Source organism: Coenobita brevimanus, chromosome 52, assembly GCF_032717465.1.
Source record: "Coenobita brevimanus isolate Jiangsu-jjx chromosome 52, ASM3271746v2, whole genome shotgun sequence".
Taxonomy (NCBI): Eukaryota; Metazoa; Arthropoda; class Malacostraca; order Decapoda; family Coenobitidae; genus Coenobita; species Coenobita brevimanus.
The window spans coordinates 24,093,757-24,111,501 of NC_137005.1; the positions used below are offsets into that span (position 1 = coordinate 24,093,757).

Below are 17,745 nucleotides of genomic sequence, written 5' to 3' on the forward strand. Positions count from 1 at the left end.
CTCGCCATCAGTCTCAATAGCGTAGTTAATCTTGATAGTGTTGTTTTTCATAGTGGGCCCGTTATTACCGCTTGCCATCAGTTTCAGTAAATGTGGTCTTAGGTACTTGTGGGGAAGATAGGGCAATCAATTAAAGAATTCATTAAGCTCAGCCAGAATAAAGTAGTGAGACGTAGTGTCAAAGAGGTGAATTACAGCACTCATGGGTTACAAAGTTTATTGCACAAAGTTATAAAAAGTGAGTTACAGTTTAGTGGAGCGTGATCCTAACGTCGGACCTACTCACTAGCCCTTCTCTCCCCTTTCTCTCTCTAACCCCTTCTCACTCTATCCGACCCTCATGTTAACGGGCCTACTCTCCAACCCCTTCTAATCTGAAGGGAATCTGTCCAACATTATATGCAGCCTGGAGAGGATGTATGTGTGTGATGTAATGTCTGGTAGATTCACGTGGGCTAACCAGCTAGGGCTGGTTACTCCACGTGTTTGAATATGTCATGAAATTCTTGGTCGTCTGGAGTACGAGGAAGTTTGAGATACATCGTATGGTTAAGGATTCTTGATGGTCTGGGACAACATGGGTTGTGGATATACATTTTGTGAATTGACATTCCTGGTTTGTCTAGGCAAGGGGATGTGTTCTCTAACTCTTCCTGGAGGACTCAGACATAACTACCTGTTTTATATATTGTTACCTATAGCTATATAGTTACATACAGTATTGTGTTATATTATGCCTGCATTAATAAGGGTCGTAACAAATTTACTGGATAAACGAGGGTTCATAGTTTTGTTTTATGTACTGTCTCGCTTTAATAGTAACATTCGTTTGAGAAGGGATGTGTCTGATAGCTGCATGAGTGAAGGCAAAGGTATAAACAAGGAATCTTATAAACAAAACATATAAATGAGAGACCTTATCAGTGCCATCCCAGGTGTTCCTTATAAGTGAAACAAATGTTCCTTCTGCAGGTGACAATATCGGCCCTGGTACCACACCTGGCCAAGTTCGTGAGTGAGACACCACTGCGGGACCAGTACGACACATCCTCCCTCACGGCCTTCTTCTCAGGAGGCGGACCTCTCCCACCAGACACAGTGACGGGCATCAAGAAGAAGGTCTGATATCCCTGACTTTTCCATCAGTTTATCTATATGTTCATGTTCGTCAAGTAAGCTTTGACTTAAACACTTCATTAAGATGAGTTTTCGAATTATATTAGTTTTTTTTTTTTTTTATTCTTATCATGACTCTCCAATCACTGGCATAGCCATCACAAAAAATGTCTCAGATTCCTGTCTTTAAATTATCTTATTGATATACATCTAAGCCTTCTTCCTTTTTCTTCGTCTTCGTCCCCCTCTTCTTCTTCTTCTAAGAAAGCTTCGACTTACTCTCCTCATAGCGACGACGTCTTTCTTTCTTGCTTATTGTTATAATTAGGTCTACTACTGTCCACCACCATCACAGTTCAAGAATAAGATATCATAATGTTGTCATTATCCTTATCATTTTATCACTGTAGTTCCTATTCCTGGATAAAATTTCGATGTCACCTCTTCACTACGACAACGCCTCTCTCTCTCTCTCTCTCTCTCTCTCTCTCTCTCTCTCTCTCTCTCTCTCTCTCTCTCTCGTATATTCTTGCCACGATACCCTGCCGCAGCCATCACAACAACAAGAAGGTCACACTTCCATGCCTTTTCCTTGTACCCTTTCTTTTATTGACATTGCTTTGACTAGTACATGTTAAACGCATCTATAAAGAAAAATACAAAATATAATTTGTGAAGATGGTTTTTCCTGTGAGGTGCTGCCAGAATTCCCAACACTTAAGTGATGAGTGAGTGATAATGTGGTTCGTTTTACTGGGAATGCTGTGATGATGATGATGATGATGATGATACTGGTCTTCGTGGAATTTCCGGTATACGCCAACACTGTATATATGACTAACACACAACACCCACATACAACGCCAGATTCAAAGGGTGTACTATTTCTGTATTGCTCCTCTACTCACCACCACAACAGTCTGTCCTAATTAGTCTTGCTCCGCCCTTCATGTGCATTCCCCCTATTTCAAACTGAACTGAATTATGGATTCCTCGCACCAGGTAGCAAAGACCTTATGGAACTGTTTCGGAGTTAAGATATATGACTAACAATGGAAAAAATAAGGAAAATGTAGAACCGGTCTTGGCGATGAAACGGTCCTAACGCTGAACCAGTTTTGGCACTGAAGGAGCTTGGCGTTGAAGCAGCTTGGCGCTGAAGCATTTTGGCATTGAACCGGTCTTGGCATTGAAGTGGCTTGGCGTTGAAACGGCTTGGTGTTGAAGTGACTTGGCATTGAAATGGCTTCGTGTAGAAGGGGCTGGGTGCTGAAGAGGGTGGGTGCTGAATCGGCTTGGCAATGAAGCATCGTGGCGTCGAAGATGCTTCGGGATGAAGCGGTTTGGTGCTGAGGCGTCTTGGTCACTTCTGTCTCAGGTCACGTTGCTTCCCTGTCACACAACTGTTCTATTGTTGTCTTTTTTAGCTATCTTTTCCCTGCTCAAACCTCATACAGCCTTTCATATTTTAAGTCATCCACTACGATGGGCCTCTAAGCCATATAAAATAAGTCTGGCAATGGAGGAAAAAAGAAAATGCTGTTGTCCTGAGAGCATCAGTGGAGACTGTCAAGTTAGAAAAATGTATTATAGTAAAAATAAAGATCCTTAACTCCTCACAGGTCAGTTGATAACCTAGTGTAGTCAGACTGAAGGGTGGATTTGACTAGTAACCAGGGACATTATAAATCCTAACTGAAGCTCAGTAAATTCCATGCAATGAAGTTCTGACAGTGGCTCAGTTGCGTCAGATGAAAACAATCCATCTATGACACTTTCATTATGTTGGGTGTCTCCTAAAGTGATTAAAATCTCCTGGGCTGCAAGAAATGAGGAAAGGGGTGATTGTAAATTAATGCGGTTTAGGAAGCTTTCAACACCTTTTATCGACGTTCAGAACAGTGTTAAAAGACGTCATCGCAGTGAAGTAGTTAATGACCTTCGTGCAGCTGATAGGCAAAAAATTAAGCCTTCTTGATCACGACTTTGGACATGTGTAAGTAAGTTCTAGTTCTTGTCCTTGTTTTTGTTCTTTTTGGTCGTCAGAGCTATTCAACTGGCGGCCAGCGGGCCAAATCCGGCCCTTGAGTCGTTTTTTATTGGCTCTTTGACCGACTCAGAAAAATGAAAATAACAAAAACAAACATGCATAAAACAGACAGTTTTGCGTTTTTCTTTTTATTTATGTATTTAGCAGAAAATGGAAAGGCAAATAATATATGAATTTTTGTTTCTTTCTATGTATAAATGTTTAGATAGATGGAAAAAATACAGGTAAAAAATGTATGGCCTGTTTGTTAATCTGAGTTTAATAATGCGGCCTTACTTCTAGAACAGTTGAATAGCCCTAGCCTAGCTCCTGTTCTACTTGTTTTTGTTGCTCCTCTTCTCCTTCTACTTCTTCTTCTTCTTCTTCAGACAGGTCATGGTATAGTCAACGGGTATGGTATGACTGAAACACATTGCACGGTCGCAGGTCATACCCTCCAGTCTCAACTGGAACACCCAACCTCAGTGGGATACATCTTACCATACATGAAGGTTAAGGTGAGTAAAGAATGTGTGTGTGTGTGTGTGTGTGTGTGTGTGTGTGTGTGTGTGTGTGTGTGTGTGTGTGTGTGTGAGAGAGAGAGAGAGAGAGAGAGAGAGAGAGAAACTGACTACACTAACAACCACTGGAGCTAGGGTGAAGAAGTTAAAGCATGTATGAAATGTTGTACGTCGAGGGAAAGTCTGGTAAGGAATAAGCTATATGTCCTTCCTGATACCCTGCAGAGTACCAGTGGCATCTACTGTATATAACAGGCTGTGTAGTGCCGTTTCCTTAACAATGGGTAGGTGTGAAGCTGGATGAGTGTTGTTCGTTCATTCAGACTGGACTGTAGTTAAAGATGATGGAGATAGATACAGGGAGTGAGGGACGATGTGGAAGGATAGAGTTGTAGCCAAGTATAGTTCATATTTGGATTAAATTGTAGATACACACGGCAGAGGTAGAATAAGAGGGCATAGGGAGGTGTGGAGAAGTGTGAATTGTATTCAATTGTAAAAAAGCGTAATTTGGGTTGGCAATAGGTTATGGATGTGGAGAATGGTGTAATAATGGGACAGGAACAGGAGGGTGAGGTGCGTATGAAGGGTACTTTGCAATTAAACAGGAATTGCTCTGTGTACATGATCATCATCACCATAAACTATTTGAGCGTCCACTACAGGACCGGCCTATCCCGACTGAAGTGAGGACGATACAGCCCATGTACAATACCTCTACAAAGTGGCTTAGGCCGTCTGGCAGAGGTTGTATGTAGGGTGAGAAGTGCTTGTATGATTTTAATGTTGGATTTTTTTTTTATAAGAGGAAGAAGGAACCAAAGGCTGAGCCCGCAAAACAGTTCCTTCCAAGAAAAAAAAAGAGAGAGAGAGAGACAAATTCAAGATCCGTTCATTTCGAGATGCCTGGACACACTGCGTTTGAAAGACGGGAGATCATAGGAAGTAGGAAATATAGACAGAGGGAGACAGTTCCGGAGTTGACCTGTTGCATAAATGAAGGACTGGGAGTAACGGTTAACTCTTGCATTAGAGAGTTGGACAGAAAAGGGATGAGAGTTTTTTTTTTTTTTTTTTTTTTTATGCGAGGAAGAAGGAACCAAAGGCCATGAGCCCGCAGTAACAGTTCCCTCCAAGAGAAAAACAAAATACAATATAGAGCCAAATTCAAGATCCGATCATTTTGAGATGCCTGGACACACTGCGTTTGAAAGACTGGAGATCATAGGCAGCAGGAAATACAGACAGAGGGAGACAGTTCCAGAGCTGACCTGTTGCATAAATGAAAGACTGGGAGTAACGGTTAACTCTTGCATTAGAGAGTTGGACGGAAAAAGGATGAGAGTTTGCTGCCAGACGGGTGCTACGCACCCGTCGTAGAGGTGGAGGGATGCAAGCAGACAGTTCAGAGGAGCAGTGACCATTGAAGAAGCAATAGAAAAGAGATAGAGGCAACAGTGTGGCGAAGAGACAGAGATTGAAGGGAGCCAGCAAGAGAAGGAGAGTTGATAAGACGAAAAGCCTCTGACTCCACCCTATTGACAAGAGCTGTATGTGGGGAGCCTCCCCACACATGAGAGTTGTACTCTAAACAGGGGCAAATAAAACCCGTGTATAAAGTCAACAACTGTGCAGGGATAAAGAAGGCACAGAGTCGGCTTAACACACCTAACCCTCTTGGAAGCATATTTTACAAGAGATGCAATATGATCTTTCCAAAATAAGTTCCGAGTGAATGAAACCCCAATCATGTTGAAGGATGATGCAGGGTTAAGCTGGATATTATTAAATATTAGTGGGTACTCCTGTGGAAGATTTTCATAGGTTGATAGCAGTAAGAACTGAGTCTTTGATGCCTTAAACAAAACAAGATTATTCTTACCCCAGTCAGAGATACGAGCCAAGTCTCCACACTCTGGCTTCGGCTTTCCTGTCATTCTCTGACTAAATATATCTGTGCTGTTTACTTATCCCCTAATTCTACTGACTATCAAAAATTCTTCGACTATCTTACTTCTACGATGGAACACATTCTATCCATTTCTCCTTTCTATGAAATCTCCATTCTTGGAGATTTCAATGTTCACCACCACCTTTGGCTCTCCTCTCCTTTCACGGATCCACCTGGTGAACAAGCCTACATCTTTACTATCCTTAATGACCTAGAGCAGCTTGTACAGCACCCTACCCGTATCCCTGACCGCCTTGGAGAGAGCTCCAACATACTTGACCTCTTCCTCACAACTAATCCTTCTGCTTACTCTGTTAATCTTTTCCCTCCGTTGGGCTCCTCCAATCACAACCTTATTACCTTAACCTGTCCTATCACTCCGGTACGGCCTGTGGACCCTCCAGTGAAACGTTGCTGTGGCATTTTGGAGCCGCGGACTGGGAGGCCCTCAGGCAGTACTTCTTTGATTTTCCCTGGAATGATTATTGCTTCCATGGCCGTGAGCCATCTGAGTGTGCCTTGCGCATTACGGAGGTTATTCTCTCGGGCATGGAAGCATAGATTCCTTTCTCATATCCTTTGACTAACGTAAGAAAGCCTTGGTTTAATCACGCTTGTTCTAATGCTGTCCGCAACAAGGAGAGGGCCTACAAAAGGTACCGGAGCCAACCCACCCCTGAATCACATCATCTTTACGTTTCTGCCCGGAATCGTGCTAAGTCTGTTTTTCGCTCTACTAAAAATAATTTCATCCATACTAAATGCTCTCAACTCTCCAACTCGAATTCTTCCCGCTCCTTCTGGCACCTTGCCAAAAATCTTTCTAACAACTTTACCTCATCATCCTTCCCTCCTCTTTTCTACTCCGATGGTTCTGTAGCTATTTCTTCTACTGATAAAGCAGATCTCTTCGCACAGACTTTCTCCTCCAATTCCACCTTAGACGGTTCCGGTGCTGTTCCTCCATCACTTCCCCACTCTGACTTCCTCATGGCTGACATTAAAACTTCTTCAGTTGATGTATTTTCTGCCATCACTGGCCTCAGTACTAACAAGGCATATGGGCCTGATGGGGTCCCTCCTGTTGTTCTCAAGAACTGTGCTTCTGTGCTTACACCCTACCTAGGCAAACTCTTTCGCCTTTGTCTGTCAACTTGTACCTTTCCTTCTTGCTGGAAGTTTGCTCTCATTCAGCCAGTCCCAAAGAAGGCTGACCACTCCCAACCCTCCAACTATCGTCCAGTTGCTTTAACGTCCTGTATTTCAAAAGTTTTCGAGTCAATTCTTAATAGAAAAATTTTAAGGCATCTTTCCTATCACAACCTTCTTTCCGATCGTCAGTATGGGTTCCGTCAGGGACGCTCCACTGGCGATCTTCTCACCTACCTTTCAGACTCCTGGTCATCCTCCTTTCGGGACTTTGGCGAAAGCTTTGCCATTGCACTTGACATCACAAAGGCTTTCGATCGAGTCTGGCATAAATCTTTAATTTCCAAACTGCCCTCCTACGGTTTCTATCCTTCTGTCTGTGCCTTCATCGCTAGCTTCCTTTCTGGTCGTTCTATAGCTGCTGTTGTAGACGGCCATCGTTCTTCTCCTAGATCTATCAACAGTGGTGTTCCTCAGGGCTCTGTCCTATCACCAACTCTCTTCCTTTTATTCATCAATGATCTTCTAAGCTGTACATCTAATCCTATCCATTCATACGCTGATGACTCCACCCTTCACCTTTCCATGCGGTTCCCGCAACGCCCATCTCAACAGTTACTTCAACAAACAAGGGATGAGGCTATGGCACACCTAATGTCTGACTTGGCTCGTATCTCTGACTGGGGTAAAAATAATATGGTTGTCTTTAATGCATCTAAGACTCAGTTCTTACACCTATCAACCCGACAAAATCTTCCACAGGTATACCCACTAATGTTTAATAATATTCATCATAATCGTGCATCATCCTTGAACATGCTTGGGGTTTCATTTACTCGGGACTTATCTTGGAAAGATCATATTACATCTCTTGTAAAATCTGCTTCCAAGAGATTGGGTGTGCTAAGCCGACTCCGCTCTTTCTTTACCCCTGCACAATTGTTGACTCTATACAGGGGTTTTATCCACCCCTGTGTGGAGTACAACTCTCATGTGTGGGGAGGCTCCCCACATACAGCTCTTCTCAATAGGGTGGAGTCAAAGGCTCTTCATCTCATTAACTCTCCTCCTCTTACTGACTCCCTTCAACCTCTGTCTCTTCGCTGCACTGTTGCATCTTTATCTCTTTTCTATCGCTACTTTAATGGTCACTGCTCCTCTGAACTGTCTGCTTGCATTCCTCCACCTCTACGTCGGGCGCGTAGCACCCGTCTGGCAGCAAACTCTCATCCTTTTTCTGTCCAACTCTCTAATGCAAGAGTTAACCGTTACTCCCAGTCTTTCATTTATGCAACAGGTCAGCTCTGGAACTGTCTCCCTCTGTCTGTATTTCCTGCTGCCTATGATCTCCAGTCTTTCAAACGCAGTGTGTCCAGGCATCTCAAAATAATCGGATCTTGAATTTGGCTCTATATTGTATTTTGTTTTTCTCTTGGAGGGAACCGTTACTGCGGGCTCATGGCCTTTGGTTCCTTCTTCCTCGCATAAAAAAAAAAAAAAAAAAAATACTTATGCCATAGCCTCATCCCTTGTTTGTTCAAGTAACTGCTGAGATGGACGTTGTGGAAACCAATTGGATAGGGGAAGGGTGGAATCATCAGTGTACGAGTGAATGAGGTTAGATGTACAGCTTAGAAGATCATTGATGAACAAAAGAAAGAGAGTTGGTGATAGGACAGAGCCATGAGGAACACAACTGTTGATAGATCTAGGAGAAGAACGATGGCCGTTTACAACAGCGGCTATAGAACGACCAGAAAGGAAGCTATAGATGAAGGCACAGATAGAAGGATAGAAACCTTGAGAGGGCAGTTTGGAAAATATAGATTTATGCCAGACTCGATTGAAAGCCTTTGATATGTCAAGTGCGATGGCAAAGCTTTTGCCAAAGTCCAGAAAGGAGGATGACCAGGAGTCTGAAAAGTAGGTGAGAAGATCGCTAGTGGAGCATCCCTGATGGAACCCATACTGATGATCAGAAAGAAGGTTGTGATGGGAAAGATACTTCAAAATTTTTCTATTAAGAATAGACTCGAAAACTCTTAAGACACAGGATGTTAAAGCAATTGGACAATAGTTAGAGGGCTGGGAATGGGCACCCTATTTTAGGACTGCCTGAATGAGAACAAACTTCCAGCAAGAAGGAAAGGTACAAATTGAGAGACAAACACAAAAGTTTACCTAGGCAGGGTGTAAGCACAGAAGCACAGTTCTTTAGAACAACAGGAGGGACTCGATCAGGCCCATATGCCTTGTTAGTATTGAGACCAGTGATGGCAGAAGATAAATCAGATGAAGAAATTTTAATGCCAGCCATAATGAAGTCAGAGGGGGGAAGTGATGGAGGAACAGCACCGGAATCGTCTAAGGTGGAAGTGGAGGAGAAAGTCTGTGTGAAGAGATCTGCTTTATCAGTAGAAGAAATAGCTTAAGAGCCAACAGAGTAGAAAAGAGTAGGGAAGGATGATGAGGTAAAGTTGTTAGAAACATTTTTGTCAAGGTGCCAGAAGGAGCAGGAAGAAATCGAGTTGGAGAATTGAGAGCATTTAGTATGGATGAAATTATTTTTAGCAGTACGAAGAACAGACTTCGGACAATTCTGAGCAGAAACATAAGAGAGATGTGATTCAGGGGTGGGTAGGCTCTGGTACCTTCTATAGGCCCTCTGCTTGTTGCAGACAGCATTAGAACAAGTGTAATTAAACCAAGGCTTCCTTGCATTAGTCAAAGGATATGAGTAAGGAATATACAGTATGCTTGCTTGCCCGAGAGAATAATCTCCGTAATGCGCAGTGCACACTCAGATGGCTCCTGACCATGGAAGCGATAATCATTCCAGGGAAAATCAAAGAAGTACTGCCTGAGGGCCTCCCAATCCGCAACTCCAAAGTGCCACAGATAACGTTTCTTTGGAGGGTCCACAGGCCGTACCAGAGCGATAGGACAGGTTAAGGTGATAAGGTTGTGATCAGAGGAGCCCAACGGAGAGAAAAAAATAACAGTATAAGAAGAAGGATTAGTTGTAAGGAAGAGGTCCAGTATATTAGAGCTCTCTCCAAGGCAGTCAAGGATACAGGTTGGGTGTTGTACAAGCTGCTCTAGGTCATTAAGGATAGAAAAGATGTAGGCTTGTTCACCAGGTGGATCAGTGAAAGGAGAAGAGAGCCAAAGGTGGTGGTGAACAGTGAAATCTCCTAGAATGGAGATTTCGGAGAATGGAGAAATGGATAGAATGTGTTCCATCGTAGAAGTAAGATAGTCAATGAATTTTTGAGTCAGTTGAATTAGGAGATAAGTAAACAGTGCAGATATTTTTAGGCAGAGAATGACAGGAAAGCCGAAGCCAGAGAGTAGAGAATTCATAAGAACCAAGTTCAGGAACACGAGCGCAAAATAGGGCGTTGCGTACATATACACAACAGCCACCTTTGGCTTTGAAATGAGTATAGAGAAATAAGGACGACACAGAAAAGGGTTTGCTGTCAATTGCCTCAGACAGATGAGTCTGTGTTAAGATAAGTAGGTGAGGTTTAGAGGAGGAGAGGTGATGTTCAACAGAGAGAAAGTTAGAGGAAAGGCAGCGAATGTTGTAGAAATGAAGAAGTGAGTCAGACAGTGGTTCCAGGTATGTCGAGTCAACACCGAGAGAGGGGCGGATGGTGGAGGCATTTATGGTCCCCCCCCCCCTGGGGACTGTGAGGCATGATTATAGTACGCCATTTTTCTTCAATTTTGAAATGGTAATGTAGTGTGTACTGTGCATGTAGACTGATGTTGACAGTTAGAGAAACTTGTATTGGAGAGCATGCTGGCCTACTCTCTGGTTAACTGAAACACTGAAAAAGTTCAGCAAAGGGGGATGGTCAGGAACTAGTCCCGAGGGCTGATGAAATGGGAGCTCCAGCTCTTCCTGTCATCAGCTTTTCATCCACCTTGGGAGTACTGCCCTACTCAACTGGTGTGTAGTCCGTGAACCAAGTGCAATCGGCTAACGCAAGCCAACTGGGTGCAAGCATACTTTACAGTATGCGACACTGGTTCAACCTCAGTGCCCCTTATGTCCGCCCAAGCAGTACGTGGCAAGGTGAACATTCCCAAAGTTTGTTACCCTGGCGGGGCAAAAACCCACGTTCTCCCTTGTACGAAAACACACACCATACCTCCACTGGATGCCCAGTTAAGTGGGCATTGCTGGCAACGAGCTCACCGATGCCACGGCTCGCTCTGCCACTACACATCCTAATAAAACCTTCCCCCTCATGCCCAATCTCTCTCAAATAAAGCGGCGAGTACGCCCTGCAACTGCCAGACTCACACGTGCAGACCATGAAGACCAAGTGGCAGAAGGCTCATGCTCCGCCACTTGGTATGCAAGGGCCACTAATTATGAGCCCCCCACTGACCCTCCGCACATCCCCAACTCTCTTACAGTGCTATTACGCCGCCTAAGGCTGGGTTATTCTTGCCTCACTCAGATTGCCTGCAGGGACCCTGAACCATGCCCCCACTGTCACCAAAGTGATAAGTGACATTACCTCTTAGACTGCCCCTGCACAGCTGCCCTTCGCTTCAGCTGATGAGGCAATCTCGTCAGACGAACATCGCGTTTCGACACGGTTGCTGAGATCGTTGCACTATCCTCCACCTCAGCCCTCCTCAATACTAACTCTTCTTATCCACCACCTGGATAGTCACATACACCCTTTAATCCATTAGCCTTTATTTTCTCTGATGGGCTTCACCTGCCCGTGTCCATACTATCTTAATAGATGGGCGAATCTATACAATACAAAACAATAGAAGCACTCTACCACTGTACCAAAGAGGCTCCTTTGTGTATATGGTGGACATTAGGAGTAGTGTGATGGTGAGAGATGGACGCGGGGTTGAGGTATCAAGAGTATTTTACAGTTAATCAAGGATTATTCTGTGTAGGTGGTGGATGTGGAGAGTGGTGTGGTTCTGAGACAGGGACCCGAGGGTGAGGTGCTAAACATGTTTACTTTACAAACAATCAGGAGTTGCTGTGTTTACTAAAAGTAGTCAGTGTTATGAACGGTGTAATAGCGGGTGGGATGTGTACTAAGGTTACTTTGTAAATAATCAGATGCGACTTTATTTGAATGGTGGATGTTGAGTGTGGTGTTAAACTGGAAGAGGACTTGGGAGGTGGTGTGTGTACTCGTATAAGTATTTACAATTAATCAGGAGTTGCATTGTATTGGTGGTGGATGTGGTGAGCGGTGTGACACTGGGAGAGGGACGCGAGGGTGAGGTGTGTGTCAAGGGGCCCTCCATCATGCTGGGCTATGCTAACAACCCCACCGCCACCGCCGCCGCTATTGACTCCGATGGGTGGCTACACACGGGTGACATCGGCTACTACGACAAGCAGGGCCTCCTCTACATCACGGACAGGATCAAAGACATCATCAAAGTTAAGGGGCATCAGGTGAGTTGGATAGTAATAATACCAATGGTAGTAATAGTAGTAGCAGTAGTAGTAGTCGTAGTAGTAGTAGTAGTAGTAGTAGTAGTAGTAGTAGCAGTAGAAGTTGTTGTTATTGTTGTTGTTGGTGTTGTTGTTGCTCAAGTTCATTTGAACTGTGAACCCGGTTGATTAAAGTTAATGTGCAGTTCACCATCCTTCTTACCGGGGATAGGGAAATAGATACGGGACGTTTGTGTAGGCAGGTAGTTCAGCGACCTGGCTATGTCGGTACCACCACATGGAGGCGTCCCTCTTCAACACCCTTCAGTACGATATCGTCTTTATATAGTTTGTTGTTCCTTTTATCATAATTTATTGTTCAACTTTGGAAAGGCCTCTGCTATTCAAGAGGTTAATGGAGTCTCTCTCTCTCTCTCTCTCTCTCTCTCTCTCTCTCTCTCTCTCCCTCTCTCTCTCTAACCCTTCCAGTTTGAAGTCTCTTTTAGTATAAAAAAAAAAAATCTTATGAAGACAGAAGGAATGAAATACAAAAAACATTACCGTATCGTCAGGATTTTTTTTTTTTTTTCGGCGTCCGACTCTGGGCATAACCTAGACTCAGTAAGATGTTCCTTGAAGCAGTGAAGTCCTCCTTTGCACTATGCATACACCTCCACAAGTCACTACTTCGGTCCTAAAACCCACCGTTCATATCAACTACATGCTAAGACTGTCTCAGCTGGGATTGGAACTCACAACTGTTAGAACACAAGACCACCTCTCTACCGACTCAGCCACTACCTCTACCCCCAACTGTCTCCTTTATCTCACAGACACTGTCAAGAATCTCATGAGAATCAAGGAACATCAGGTAAATGCGATACATTTAATACATCTCTCTTGTTTTATGCAATTGCTTAACTATGCTGTAAATACTGACATGGATCTATGGCTAGGAAAAAAAATAGTATAAAGCTGCTGCTGCTGCTGCTGCTGCTGCTGCTGCTGCTGCTGATGATGATGATGATGATGATGATGATGATGATGATGATGAAGATGATAATTAATGGTGATACATAGTTAACTCCTCTGGAAGCGAAACATCCGCAAACTTCAATGTTTCGTAATCGTTAATCTATTAACGACTCACCAAAGGAAATCAGGATTACGTGGAAAAGGGCCTGTCTACAATTTAAGTTTGAAAAAACTGGCGGGAGGAAGTTCGATGAGGATTCAGATTCCAATCGTGCTCAAGAAAAATAGGCAAATAAAGTGGTTCAGGGACAGTGCAAACATTTACTTTTTTTTTTTTTTCTCTAGACTATTCGGCTTCGCATAGGCTTATCGGAGTGCAAGGGTTAGATACAGCCTCCACAGACCCATTCAGTAATATGAAGTTATCATAAGTTGAAAAAAAATCGTATGGCAGCAGCAACAGCAACATTAACATAACTTCATTCAAGCTAAGGGGCAGTTAATGGGACGAGAGACATTCCTAGGGACAAATAACACATTAGTAACCTTTCTTTACACCTGCCATAAACCCCAAAGATGACCGGAAAGATTTGCCTATATTCCCTTTCCTTTACCCAAGCCTAATACTGCCATCTCTCTATCGTGAATGCTGTGTTGTAACAACAGATCAACAAGAGAATATGGTGCCAGTCATCCTCTGGGAAGGATGTAGAGCCATAGTATTATTTTATTTTATTGCAAAGGTATTGTACGTGAAATAAGCTGCAAACGGCAATAATCCAGCCCAAGTTGAGGCGCAAAATATAATCTTAGCTACTAGTTTGTGATTTCATTAACAGAGGTGTCGGAATGAGCTAGGATCAGGAGAATTTATATAGGGTGAACTGTGATAAAATTTAGGTATGTGAACAGTACTATTATGCCTGCAAAAGCTGTGAAGATCAATTCCCGCTAATCCAATTTACATCACCAAATGTATGGAATTAGCTATGATATTTTTAGTGCACAGCTCTAATTACGAAGACACTGCAATGTTTTAAAAACCATCTCTGACTGATAGCGAAGACTTGGTGCTATTTTGCATCACATCCCTGACTTCTAACGAGTAGTGCTTATAATATTTCAGAGAACTGTAGTGTTTGTAATATTTCAGAGAACATCCCTGACTAATAACGAGCACTGCCTATAATCGTATCTTATGACTCGTACCGTTTATAAAGGCTCCAACATTACTGCATGCGTCGGCCTTGGTCACCTGAAGACAAACAGTAATACTTCAAACATCTCTCCTAATAACGAAAACTTGACAATGCTTTAGAATACATCCTTGGCAAATAAAGAACACTTCATAATATTTTAGAACACCTTGACTAATAACGAATATTAGGTAATATATTTTAACACATCCCTCACAAGTAACGAAGACTGGGTAACATTCTGGCACACATATCCCTGATTACACTCTTTTCACTCTATTTTGGCCTTGAATTACCATCTCTCATCTTCAAAGATGAAGTGTAACAACAGATACTTTCTTAAAAAACGGTGCTGATCACTAAGAAGTGCTATGGAAACGATGTAAAACCGAAAGATGGTCTTGCTGTCTTTGAACTACGTAGACTAAGCCGCAAAAGGATGAAAATCTAAACCAAGCTAGAGTGAAAAGAGTATGGGGATTGGTTATTATCAAAACTTCTCCAGGTGGCGCCAACGGAACTGGAGAACATACTGAAGCAGCATCCCGACGTGGCAGACGCGGCTGTGGTAGGGGTGGCGCACCAGAGAACAGGTGAGGCTCCCAGGGCGTACGTGGTGCCCCGCCCAGGAATCAACCTCAGTACTCAGGCTCTACAGGAGTTTGTTGCAGGTGAGGCCTTTAGTTGAAAATCTCCCTCTGTGTCTGTCTGTTTCACCCCCACTAGTCCTCTCACGCCTCCTCTACACATGAACTTCACTCCATACACTCGACAGGCAAAAATCAAATTCTCCTTCCCTTACATTGCTATTTTCACACACTATATTGTCTCTATGGATTATCCCCATAAAAAATCAGAGGAAATGAACCCTGACTCATTAGGTAGATTTCTGAACCCCCTGAACCAGAGAATATACTTTCATTTAAACTCTCGCTGATACCAGATAATTTGATTCAGTTTGGTAGAACTCCCATGAAAGACAAAAAACTGACTATATATATGAATCTGCAGCTCAAAAAGTCTCAGATAGATGAAAAAAAAAAAAGTCTGAGGTTGCAAAATAAACAGGAAAGTATCTCACGGGACTGAAGGAGTCACTGCCATCGATGTAAGAGTTTAAAGCAGCACATTGAAAACTTTACGAAGCCAAAATGAAAGCATTATCATTTCACTAACACTATCCTCCCATCCCCTCCCCCCCCCTCAGAGCGGACGGTGGAGTACAAGCGACTGACGGGCGGGGTGGTAGTTGTGGCCGCCATCCCGAGAAATCCAACGGGCAAGATACTGAGGAAGAAACTGCTGACCGCCCACACAACACCCGCTGCCAGACTGTGAACACTGCCACGGTAGAAGAACAGCAGAACAGGGCAGGTAGATGAACAAGAGAACAGGATAAACAAGAGAACAGGGCAGGCAGATGAACAAGAGAACAGGATAAACAAGAGAACAGGGCAGGCAGATGAACAAGAGAACAGGATAGTTGGATGAACAAGAGAAAAGGGCAGGTAGATGAACAAGAGAACAAGGAAAGAAGATGAACAAGAGAACAGGGAAGTTAGAAAAGATGGAAAGGGTGGTTGGATCACATGAGAACACGACAGTTAGTTGGGCAAAAGAACAGGGCAGTTAGAAGGACGAGAGAACAGGGCAGTTAGAAGAGCAAGAGAACAGGACAGTTAGAAGAACATGAAAACAAGGCAGCTAGAAGAATAAGAAAACAAGGTGGTTAGAAGAACAAGGGAACAGGGCAGTCAGAAGAACAAGACAAGGTAGTTTGTAGAACAAGAGAACAAGACAGAGGAACATAGCCAGTATTCTCGTCTGTTACCCTTTTCAGCCTGATGATACATTTGTTCTGTTCTTGATATTTCCAGAAGATTTTTGTAGCTCTGGAGAGACCTGCTGTAGTAGCGGGGTTAGGAACAGTCTCCATTAAGCCCCCCTCCCCCACAACCTCTCTCTCTCTCTCTCTCTCTCTCTCTCTCTCTCTCTCTCCAGCAACCTCTGTCTTATTCTATCCATTCCCCTTTCTTCCTCTCTATATATCCCCCCTTTCTTTTCTCTCCCCTAACTATTTCCATTACTTCTCTTCCTTCTCTTCCCTATGTCTCTCCCTCCAGACTTCCCCATCCCCCTCTCCCGACACCTACGCCGGCTCTCCCCTATCTCATCCACCCCGACATCCCCCAAATGGACCCCTCAGTATTCCCCTGCCACCTCCCGTCTTCTCTATCACCCACGTCGCTGATACTTAAGGCTCAAGATGGCTTTGGGATACGCTTTTGACCTGATGAAGCGGTAGCGAAACGTCGTCAATACAGGCCCATCCTTATATGGTGTTATTCTTTAAACCGTGATTCCTCTTCATGACGAGCACATTAGTCAAGCATATTTTCTGAGAACCAATTATTACCATTTGACATCTACATTTCACATTGTTGAAGGCCTGAAGCACTATTCACTCGTTTTGTAAACGATTTATAAGAAGAGGCAGGTTTATGTCATTAGCAGTCCACAACGTGATTACATGTAAAGCGTTTCAGTGGGTGATGCTGTTCATTAAAGTAAAAAGATGTCCGATGAGTAGTTTATTTTTACTGAAACACTAGCTTTAAAAATACTCATGGATTCATACAAATCTTAGATGTAGACCATTTCTTCTGTAATATAACCATTTCTTCTGTAACAACCATTCATATGAGTTACTGTTATCATGTGTCAAACATATCATAGAAGCACAATCCAGGTATGTAATTAAAACAAAGGATGGTGCGATATCATCATATTTCACATATATATACATATTTACATTTACTGTCTTAATACTTTGTCCATCCCCCATTTGCTTCTATTACAAGCTCCAAACGTCCTGGCATGGAGTCTGCTAGCCTACTGCAGATGTTTGGGGTTCATCTCATGCCATCCCATACCTTTCCTGCCTTCCTGTTCACTGCCTCTCTAGTTTTTTCCTCTACTCCCCACTCCTGCTGCATCAACACCCACAGATTGTCTATGGGGTTGCAATCGCAACCTTTAGTGGGACACTCTAATAATCTGATCTGTGGGTGTGCTAGAAAACCATGCCATGACTGCCCTGCTGGTGTGTATTGGTGATTGGTCTTGCACAAGATAGATGGGTTCAGGGTCTGGGATGGCATAAGCCCTTACTGAAGGCAGAAGGGAGGTTTCAAGGATATTAATATATTCCTGAGAATTTAAATGTCCCTCAATAACTGACAATTCTCCTACTTCCCCCCACCACATCCAGCCATGAAAGGAGACACTAACTCTGTCACTTCTTGCTCTTTCATTAATGTATTTCGCTTCAAATCTAGTGTTTTTTCTTCGTCAGCACTGGCGCCCTAGTGTAGCTA

The 17,745-nt window shown here is 43.4% G+C and overlaps 2 protein-coding genes across 2 annotated transcripts in view; both read left to right on the plus strand.

Moving 5' to 3' along the window:
- The window catches only part of LOC145400510 (uncharacterized), a 63,203-nt gene extending 59,999 nt beyond the window's left edge, over window positions 1-3,204 (plus strand). The window contains exons 8-9 of the mRNA XM_080273033.1: window positions 973-1,119; window positions 3,163-3,204. Coding sequence (XP_080129159.1) covers window positions 973-1,119; window positions 3,163-3,204 — 189 coding nt within the window. The remainder of the gene's footprint in view (window positions 1-972; window positions 1,120-3,162) is intronic.
- Window positions 3,205-3,564: 360 nt separating this feature from the next.
- On the plus strand, window positions 3,565-15,706 carry LOC145400511 (luciferin 4-monooxygenase-like). Its single transcript, XM_080273034.1, has 5 exons — window positions 3,565-3,663; window positions 4,192-4,242; window positions 12,042-12,218; window positions 14,874-15,039; window positions 15,576-15,706. Exons 1-5 carry the CDS (start codon window positions 3,565-3,567, stop codon window positions 15,704-15,706), a joined length of 624 nt encoding a protein of 207 aa, XP_080129160.1.
- Window positions 15,707-17,745: the final 2,039 nt, after the last annotated feature.

Coding starts and splice junctions, on each gene's coding strand:
- LOC145400511 (XM_080273034.1), top strand. CDS start 3,565: ATGACTGAAACACATTGCACGGTCGCAGGTCATACCCTCCAGTCTCAA. Junction 3,664..4,191: donor TACCATACATGAAGGTTAAG/GTGAGTAAAGAA, acceptor GGTTGGCAATAG/GTTATGGATGTGGAGAATGG. Junction 12,219..14,873: donor TCAAAGTTAAGGGGCATCAG/GTGAGTTGGATA, acceptor AAACTTCTCCAG/GTGGCGCCAACGGAACTGGA.